The 10318-nt window shown below is 43.9% G+C and overlaps 1 protein-coding gene across 1 annotated transcript; it reads left to right on the forward strand.

Moving 5' to 3' along the window:
• Nucleotides 1-201: 201 nt before the first annotated feature.
• On the forward strand, nt 202-10001 carry arhgap1 (Rho GTPase activating protein 1). The gene is made up of 13 exons (XM_080493086.1): nt 202-289; nt 3450-3656; nt 3783-3881; nt 4699-4786; nt 4891-5022; nt 5096-5182; nt 5793-5891; nt 5955-6062; nt 6139-6215; nt 6506-6583; nt 6675-6803; nt 7384-7487; nt 7584-10001. Exons 2-13 carry the CDS (start codon nt 3533-3535, stop codon nt 7749-7751), a joined length of 1293 nt encoding a protein of 430 aa, XP_080349212.1. The 5' UTR covers nt 202-289; nt 3450-3532; the 3' UTR covers nt 7752-10001.
• Nucleotides 10002-10318: the final 317 nt, after the last annotated feature.

Raw genomic sequence — 10318 nt, forward strand, 5'->3', positions numbered from 1 at the left:
GTAAGCATTGTAAGCAGACATAATATGAATAAAATCATAGACACATACAAATAGAAGTTTAGTAGTTTATTGAAAATAAATGTCCTGGTACATTGTCTTTGTATGGAAATTGCCCTTGAACTAAAGACGTCACAAGAATGTATGCATGCTTTTAATTTGACAGGCTAAACAGAGTCGCACAGGTTTACTTCGATAGTCATTAGGGCCGGAAGTGGGTGTTGACGCAGCTTTGTTTGCTGTCAGCACATCAAAAGACTTCAAAAGCGCATCGGACTGTTCACGATTCACGGTAAACAAGCCGTTCCCGGTTCGGACCGGACACCTCGGTTCTGTTTCGATTGGGCTCGGAGGTTCGGGTGTTCTCGGCTCGGCTCGGGCGTTCGGCTCCGGCGCTCGAGCGCTTCGTGTCGCTCCGATGGACAGCGATAACGCTGCGGTTCACTGCGGCGCTTCATTAGCCGCGCTGGGGGGGAACTTCATCCGTCGTGCTGGCTTCAAGGGCGGGTTGTGACTCAGCGGAGGAACCGCTCTTGTTAAAAATGTACCAGACGTTTAGCTACACCCTCCGCGGTGGATCTTCTGAGGCTTGCTGCTCATGATACGTCTCTCTGAGTAGCATTCCTCAGCTAATGTGGCTACGGTAGCCCCGTTAGCTCTCTGTGGATATGTGTGGAGAAAAAACTCACTTTACCTGCAGCTCACCTGTTGCTTTTACCAGCAGGCACATCAACAGACACCTGGACAGATGTTAGGGGAGCCATCAGGTGTCTGTTGCTTTTACCAGCAGGCACATCAACAGACACCTGGACAGATGTTAGGGGAGCCATCAGGTGTCTGTTGCTTTTATCAGCAGGCACGTCAACAGACACCCTCACATCAGTGTCAGTTTTTAATCTTTACTAAACTATTGGTTTTCCCAAACTCATTGGTGGGAATATTCCCATATACGAACTTGGAATTTCAGGCAAAGCTCTGAAAAAGATTTATGAGATATTGGTCTGCTTTTCTTTTTATAGCAGAAAATAAGATTTTATATAATTAAAAACAGGATTACAAATTCCCCCTACCAATTAAAGCTAAGCTCCAACGAAGCAGCATAATTTACTTCTGAGTTTCTATATGATCTTTCTTAAAGTACTCTGTAATATTAGATTTTAGTGTCATAACTGTGATATTCGATGGTACAGAAGGACTTTGCTGAGAGGAGTTGTGATAGAAGTTTCCACTGATTCAATCTGAGGTAAAAAATAAGAGGAAACTGTCCCAGGTGGTTTTATTGCAGCAGATTTATGAGGAGGTTTGGAGGTGGATGGTTTTCTAGGTCGAGGCTCCAGGAGATGTGACGGCTGAATAAGAGGGAACAACTCTAGTGAAGTGGAGTGATGTGGTGTGTGAGCTCAGTCATTAAAGCACGCATGTTTCCTCTAAGATCGAGTCATCTGGATATCGAATTCTGTGTGACATCTTCAGAATAACGTCAGAATCAAAATAAAACAATCCTTTTGATGCTTGTTAAAGAAGGATGCAATAATTTTGATTTCACAGAATTAGTCCCGATTTCTAGAATGAAGACAATAATGCAATCCCTCGTGCTTTATATCAACAAACATGAACATCGGGAAGTGCTGTAAACAAACAAGTTAAACGAGAAGAGTAAAATGGGATAATAAATACAATACATCCACGTATCCTGTGGATGGAGCATCATTGTTGTTATTGATGATGCCAGTGAAGAAAGGCCTCTGATAACGAGCTGCGTCACTCAGTGATTTGAGAAACGAGTAATAAGAGGATATAAACCCTGCTGTGATGTCATCAGGAGAACGCCCTGGTGCTCTCTGGTATTTGGCCCAGCTCGGCTCACTGTAACAGATCATTGATCTCTGGCAGCTGGATTTCTTTCCAGTCGCATCCAAACCGCCTGCAAGCTGAGGAAGATGTCTTCCTGTCCTGGTGCAGAGCTGCTGTGCAGTGATCATTCGCTGCGTTCAGGCTCAACCCGTCCAGCGCGCTGTGGCATCCTGCCTTCCAAGACGGCGTCATTCATCCCTGCGGTGTCTTTTTCCTGGGAAATGCTTCCCAGTCCCTCCGGGGCACGATCTGCTTTCCTCAGCCGGATTGAAGAGGGCAGGGTGCTGGAAACACACACTGTAGATCCGTGTGTGTGTGTGTGTGTGTGTGTGTGTGTGTGTGTGTGTGTGTGTGTGTGTGTGTGTGTGTGTGTGTGTGTGTGTGTGTGTGTGTGTGTGTGTGTGTGTGTGTGTGTGTGTGTGTGTGTGTGTGTGTGTGTGTGTGTGTGTGTGTGTGTGTGTGTGTGTGTGTGTGTGAGAGAGACATGTTTCTCAAACAAACACACCTACACAAGACTGATCAGCTGATCACAGAGGACCTCAAATTACACCAATTTCAGCTGAATTGATGCAGATTTGAAGGTTTTGTTTGCACTATGGGGTTGTCTTTGGTTGTCTCTTATTATGTGCTTTGCCATTAATAGTGATCTTGGAATTTTGTTTTCATAATGGGATGAGGTGTTTGCTATCTTTTGAGTTTTGAGTTTTTTTGTTGCTCGTGCTTTACTTGGGTGATTTCTAGTTTTGTTGGCACTATGGAGGAGTGTTTATCGGAGACCACTGCACCAGGTACCAATAGCTTCAATAACATTTAGTGTTTTTTGCACTTTTTGCTCTGATGTAGACTGTTTTATTTTGTTTGTACTATGGGGGTTTATTGAGTTGTTTCCACGATAAGACTTCTGTTCATCATCTTTTAACTTGGTGTTGTTAAGGGTTAGGTATGGATTCATGCCTTTTCGAGCTGTTCGCTGCTTCCTTATACACTGTGGTTTACTATGGATGTGAGTCACTGGGTGTAGTGCAGCGCAACGAATTTGCTCAATTAGAATTTTAATTCCATGCTTAACAAGTACACCCGAAGTGGCCTGTGGTTTTTATGGTTGCGTCATGTCTAGGAAAGAGCTCCCAGTCAGGTGTTTTGTCCTTGGTCGTACGCGGTGACCTAAGCTGCTCTGCTGCGCCGTCACTGGGGGAGGAAAAGCATTTCTGATGACATGAAGACTGAAAGCAAAGAAGAAAGGAGGAACCTGTTACTGTCCTTCTTGCTGACGGTTTCTTGACTGTGTGATAACAGTTGTTTTTCACTGTGTGCTCATCGGCAGCAGTAGCAGTGGTTTGTAGCGATATTTATTTAAAGCAACGTGCTGTCAGCCAGCATAACATCACACAGTGGAGAGGGGGTGTGTGGAAGAGGGGGATGGGAGATAATAGAAGAAGCACAGAGGAAAAATAAGGGGGAAAGATGTGCAGTCATTAGTGTGAAGCAGCTCCAGGATGCAGAGTGTTAGTTCACTGGAAAGAGATGCATGTCACATGCAGTGTGTCGCCGCCTGGATGCGAACCTCATCCCACCTGACATGTCTCCGTCTCTCACAGGTTGCACCTCGCGCAGTGTGAGTGTGTGTGTGTGTGAGTGTGTGTGAGCCATCGCTCTGAAAGGGATTGAGAGTGTGTGCGCGATGTCTTCGGAGCTGCTAGTAGATCTGGGCGACGACCAGGCCACTGCACAGCTGGGGCAGCTGAAGCTGACCACCATCGAGGACCAGCAGTGGCCCCCCGATGAGTCCACTCTCAGCAAGTCAGGTGAGCGCCATTCAAGCAGGTGACCCCCGAACGCACCGTCGGCCCTCAACACAGACTCAAGTGTCAAAACCTTCCGGGGGGATGTTTTCTTACTATTGCTCTTCTTCCTGGATTGATGTGCTTCAGAGGCAGATGTTTCACAGCAGTTTGATGCCAGCTCCCCCCACCTGCCCTGGGACCATCCTTTCTATGACATCGCCAGGCATCAGATCATTGAAGTGGCCGGTAAGATCTCCAGTCACTGTTTGGTGCTGCCAAATCCCATTCCTCTAAACTACAACAGTAGAACTACGCCTTGATGCGTGACATTATCCTCCATAGCTCCAAATTAGCCATTTAGTGATACACTGAATGTATGTTTAGCAAAGTTTGATCAAATAATTTTCTTATGAAAATGATAAAAAATTTATCTAATGGGAAACTGAATCCCCCCACAGCCAAAACAGCAGCGATGCTGAGTCATATTATGTAAAATTCACTTTCTAAAGGTTTTCCAGCAGTACTAATCGTCGCCATACCTGGACTGACGTCCCAGAAGTGAAGACAGTCTGTCCTCTCTCTCTCTGGCTTGTTTCAGGTTTTAATAAGTGTGTTGTTCCAACCAGCCAATCAGAAATCAAACCCTGTATAGTGTCATCGGGGGTTTAGCCAATCCCAATCAAGGTAGGCCCGTCCTTTGACTCCTCCCACAATTAGGCAGCTCTGCTCTGGCACATGGCACCACGAGAGGAAGTACTTCCTCCTCTTCCCAAGATGGGCATGTGTGGGCGGAGCCAGTCCAGCTCACACAGACGCAGAAGATTCTGAATGCAGCTCCTATCATCCAATATTTAAATGAGGAAAATCAAGGAGGAGCTAGAAACTTTGAGTACAAGTTTTCTGGACCAACCAGACCAAGTGGAAGAGTTGAAACGATGGATTATATGACATCTGGAAGAGCTGCAGGTTTAAATTTACTTCAATGCGTTGAAATGTCGCTGCTTCCTGGTGTGACGTCACGTTATGGTTGTTTAACTGCTGATTTTCCCGCTGTTACCTGCAGGTGATGACAACTTCGGCAGGAAGGTAATCGTGTTCAACGCCTGCAGGATGCCCCCACAGCACCAACTGGACCACCACAAGCTGCTCATGTAAGTGTCCACCAACCCCGGAGAACCGTCTCCAGCCTCCAGTGGGACGAGGAGCTTCCACCTTTCAGTCCTCTCCCGGTAACGTCGGCCTTGACTTCCTGCAGGTACCTCAAGGGAACTCTGGATCAGTACGTGGAAAGCGACTACACGCTCATCTACTTCCACCACGGGCTGACCAGTGAGAACAAACCGTCCCTCAGCTGGTTGCGAGACGCGTACAGGGAGTTCGACAGGAAGTAAGCTCATCCTCAGAGACTTTAATGACTGGCAGCGTGCATCCAGTCTGAGTCTGCATCGTTTGTGTTCCAGGTACAAGAAGAACATCAAGGCGCTGTACATCGTTCACCCCACCATGTTCATCAAGACGCTGCTCATCCTCTTCAAGCCGATTATCAGGTTCCCGCCTTCTGAACGTCACTCAACACTGATGTTAACATCAAGCCAGTTTATTTCACTGCAATTAAAAGAATTTTAAATTTTATTTTTGTGTTGAAAACTTACAGCTTCTGCTTTTCTGCACACAGCAGAAGTGTCTACTTTTACACAATCGACTTCCTGTTTAAAGCGCCAATGGCAGCGTGTTTAGCTTCCATTCTTAGTTTTGGTAGTGAGAGGACGTTGTACATGTTCAGAGTTTATTATTATCAGCTTACCATGGCCATTCACACGTTATGTAAAACAGCATTCATGAAAAATAAAAGATCAACTTTTTAAAAGAAGTAATCTGAAATAATGTAAATGTTTGTAAAGAAGCTGCTCATCCCAGAAGTCCTCCATAGTCCTAAATATTCCACTTTGTTTTCCAGCAAAGGTCCTTCCAGAAACAAACATAATGTTTTTTTTCTAATAAGAACATTGAGCAATAGGGAAGATCAGAAATGCAGATTTAGGTTGGCTTTTGGGCTCTTGTGACATCTAGTGGCCTTTTTGGAGAACTACACCTTCAGTGAACGGCAAGATGCAAACAAATCTTTTCTTAAATCTTTCTTTTGTTTCTGCTTCTCAGTTTCAAGTTTGGCCGGAAGATCAACTACGTGAGCTACCTGAGCGAGCTGGAGGACGTGGTCAAGTGTGAGCAGCTGCTCATTCCCGCCCGGGTCAAAGAGTAAGACCCGTTCTCTGAGACTCAGGTGTTGTCGGATTCTCGCGCTAACCTCGTCTCTCGCAGGTACGACAACAAGTTGAGAGCCTCCCTGAAGCCGAGCGCCCAGCCTCCCATGTCTCCCCCTCGCAGCCCTCCTCTACCGGATCAGGTGTTCGGGGTGCCGCTCGCCACGTGAGTGACAGAAGCTCCGTCTGTTCAGAGGGACCTCGTGCTCCCGGCTCATATCTGTGTTCTTCGTGTGTCTCAGGCTCAGACAGAGAAGTTCGGAGGATGACGCCGTTCCCGTGGTGATGAGGGACACCATTGACTTCCTGTCAGAGCATGGTAAAGCAAACATCAGCAACCTGCTCGATTCAATCCAGCTGTTAACACACGGTGTCGGCATGGAACCAGCAACCGCTTCATCACTCGAATGGCAAACTTCATCGTGTGTGTGTGTGTGTGTGTGTGTGTGTGTGTGTGTGTGTGTGTGTGTGTGTGTGTGTGTGTGTGTGTGTGTGTGTGTGTGTGTGTGTGTGTGTGTGTGTGTGTGTGTGTGTGTGTGTGTGTGTGTGTGTGTGTGTGTGTGTGTGTGTGTGTGTGTGTGTGTGTGTGTGTGTGTGTGTGTGTGTCAGGTTTGGAGATGGAGGGGATCTTCAGACGTTCTGCCAACGTGACTCTAGTGAAGGACGTGCAGCTCAGGTACAACTCAGGTACGTTTCCTTTTTTTCCCCTTTTCTGAGTCGAGACTTTAATTCCTGGACGGACCGGAGCGAACGTTTCCTCTGCGTTTGTGTGTTGAAGGTATGACGGTGGACTTCCGGGAGATGGAGGACGTCCACTTGGCCGCGGTCATTCTCAAGACGTTCCTGAGGGAACTTCCTGAGCCGCTGCTGACCTACCAGCTCTACAACGACATCGTCAATTTTGCCTGTAAGTCCAGTTTCTCTCATGGTCGGACGTCGCCAGCTGAAAGGGAGCTTTTACCTTAGAAAGGTCCCCGGTTCGAATCCCTGAACTAACGAGGGATTCCAGTGTGAGGTCACTGTGTTCTCACTTATTTCTCAACCTTCTGACCAAGTGACATAATGTTACATTTTAATATGATTGTTGAAAATTGAACTGAATCATCAGTTTATTAACACTAGATTATAATTTCATTCTCAATTCAATTCCTAGTGTTTCTGTCATTTGAATATTAAAAATGTAAATGTCTCCATCAAACTACAGTTTCAGGATAAATACTATATAAAAAGTACTTATTGAAGTTTGACATTTTAAAGTTAAAATTGTTCTTGCATTCTGTTCTGCTCTACTTTAAAACTAGTTTATGTTGCATGTGTGAAAGTTTAAAACTACATTATATAAGTAGCATTTTATCATATTTATACACATTATTGCCATTTCTTAAGCTTTTTTTTCCTGATATAACATTAGAGATCCTAGTTTAGCCGCTCCAGAGCCACACGGCTCCCCGCTGAGTGTTGAGGATTTAAAGTCCGATGTCTTCCAGCTGTTCCCGCCGACAGTCAGGCGACGGTGATGAAGACGCTGGTGGAGTCTTTGCCGGAGGAGAACTACGCATCGCTGCGGTACCTCATCACATTCCTGGCACAGGTGAGACCAGCAGGCTCCGCCCCCTTCTTCCTCTGCCCCGCCTCCCCGCTCCTCCGCACCTGAGTGACCCGACCCCCCCCCGCTGTGTGTTCCCAGGTGTCGGCGAACAGCGAGGTGAACAAGATGACCAACAGTAACCTGGCGGTGGTGTTCGGCCCCAACCTGCTGTGGGGGCGGGACAACGCCATGTCGCTCAGCGCCATCGGGCCCATCAACAACTTCACCAGGAGCTTGCTGGACCAGCAGCACCTGGTCTTCACCTAACCGCCGTCTCTCCGCCCGTCCTCCACGCCCACACGCAGCAGTTCAGCATTTAGCTCAGCTCTCGACCAATCAGGAGCGTCATCATCAGGGTACTCGAGTACCAGCAGGCCTCCTGGTCTGCTTCCCCCTTCACACATCCTCCATTTTCACCTCGCACTCTTCTTCCTGTATGCTCCTCCCTGCATGTACCTCTGTATTTCCATGTCTCAGGCCCCGCCCTCTTTCTCTGTGAATCCGTGTCGTGCCGTTCTCTATGTCGTGCCAAAAGAAAATAGAAAAAACAAAAAATGGCCTCAAGCTTTCACAGACGTCCTGCGAGGATGGCGATTCCAGATTAGATGGAGGCAGAGATGAAGTGAGGGGCGACCATCTCCGCCAGAAGACTCAGGTTTACTTACGAAGCCGTCAACTTGGTACCAAACGTCGCCGACAATCCAGGAAATGCTGTAACTGATGGGAACGTTCCCACCTCCGAGTTGGGAGTCAAACTTCCTTCCCAGATCTCTAAAGACAAACGTGGCGTCACTCATAAAATAGAATTCAGCTCGCTTCCTCTTTTCCCAACTCGGATGTGGGAATTTCCCATCGGGTTCCCAGATCCACGATGGTGCCGTTAAAGAGAGAATGGGAGGGGAGTGCTGGACCAGGTTCAGGTCCAGGACTCGTACCACGCTCCAGTGATTCCAGGTTTAATGTCCGTCGTTGCATCTGGAAGGTTAAGGAACGACCCTCATTCAGCACAGGAGGAGATCCACTTTAACAACTGTGACTTTATTTATGTTGCCTTGTTTATTTTCTTTCTCTTTTTCTTTTTCATTCTGTGCCACTAGAACGGAGTTGGTCCAAGTTCAGAGACTTTTCTTTTTTTTAATTACTGCACACAAAAGCTCTGTTATGGAAACAAACGTAACTTAGCATTTTGACAATAAAGTTGAAATATTGATGAGATTTTTATTTTTGTTTTTGAGTTTTTGAGAAAAAAGAAATTAACACGTTGATTAAATAAAATTAAAAGTATGGGATTAATATGATTTTTTTCCTTAATGGAGTCAAAATATAGAGAATTAAGTTGAAATTTAAAATATGGACAATAGATCTGAAAAATTTTGTTTAGAAGATTAAAAACAAACAAAACGATACATTTAGGACTCAAAACAATAAAATCTTAAACGCTTTTAAGTTCATAACATGAAATATGTGCAAATCTGAAAAATGTCTACATTTTTACAAATAGTAGTTTTTCTTAAGATTGAGAAAAAATTCACTTTTTTAAGTTGTAATTCAGAAAAAATCTGAATTCTGACTTTTTATGATAAAAACACTTTCATAATGCAGAAAATAAAAATATAATTAAAATAATTTGACTCAAACATTTCAACTCAATTTTAATTTTTTCCTCAAGCTCCTTTAACTTATTCCTCCATGTTTTGAATTTCCTCTTTTTTTTTAAACTTCTCTTTTCGAATGAATTGAATTTATTTGAAGAAGCAAATAAAAACAGGAATCATTTGCACCCACACTAAAGTTTACACACTAAAAGTAGAAATGATTCCATCCATGTTCAAACACTTTATATCCACCAACCTGCTCCGACTTTATACAAAATATACAACACATAAAAACATAATAGATATATTAGAAGTATTAAATATATGAACTATCAATTCATGTAGCAAACATTCTTTTCAACCTTATCTTAACATTTTCACTTCTTGTATCGACTTTATTCTCTTTTTATACTTTAAAGCAATAAATTGAATTTATTTCTACTAATTCATTGTAATTATTTCCTGACTTCCTGATTTTTAACATTTTGACTTTATTTTCAAAATGCTAAACAAAAGAGCAACTGCGATATTCCTGCTATATTTTCCCTTAATAGTTCTCATGTTATTCCCTGATTAATGTTATTTTTAGTTATTGTTTTTTGTTGTTGCAGCTTGTCCTCATTTCCAAAGTCTTTATTTGGAGACAGTCCATAGTGTTAGCTGGAAATGTTTTGTGACGATGTGATGGAGGTACCATGTGTTCTGCGATCGGTCCTGCACTCGTCCATCTTTGTGAAACACTCACCACTCCTCTTCATGTGTCCTCGGCCAAACTACTAGCTCGTGGTGAAATATTAGTATTGTGACGTTGCTGTAAATCTTATTATGACGTGACTGAATGAGCACAAAAAGATTAAACCTTCAGTTTGAGTGAAAAGAAAAATCCTCCCACAAAAAAAAAAAAAAAAAAGAGAAAAAGAAATCTCTGATGTTTACTTGTTGTAACTTCCGGACTCGTCAACGCTGTGTGTTTGTGTGGAAACTCAGCACGTTGGAATAGTTAAAATATGTCAAACTGTTGGGTTTTTCGTATAGATTTTTAAAAGATTAAGACAAAATAGGGCTCTGTGTGGTGATGTGTGTGTTAATGAAGGTGTGTTAGGGTCACGCAAAAGTAAAAATCTACACAAAAAGGCATATTTTTTCAATTTAATTCTCAAAATTATTACAGTAAACATCTATTATTAGTAAAATTTTAATTATCCAGAAAAGTAAATGTCAAGTTTCAAAATGTTTTGT

This window comes from Lipophrys pholis, assembly GCF_963383615.2.
Source record: "Lipophrys pholis genome assembly, chromosome: 23".
Classification (NCBI taxonomy): domain Eukaryota; kingdom Metazoa; phylum Chordata; class Actinopteri; order Blenniiformes; family Blenniidae; genus Lipophrys; species Lipophrys pholis.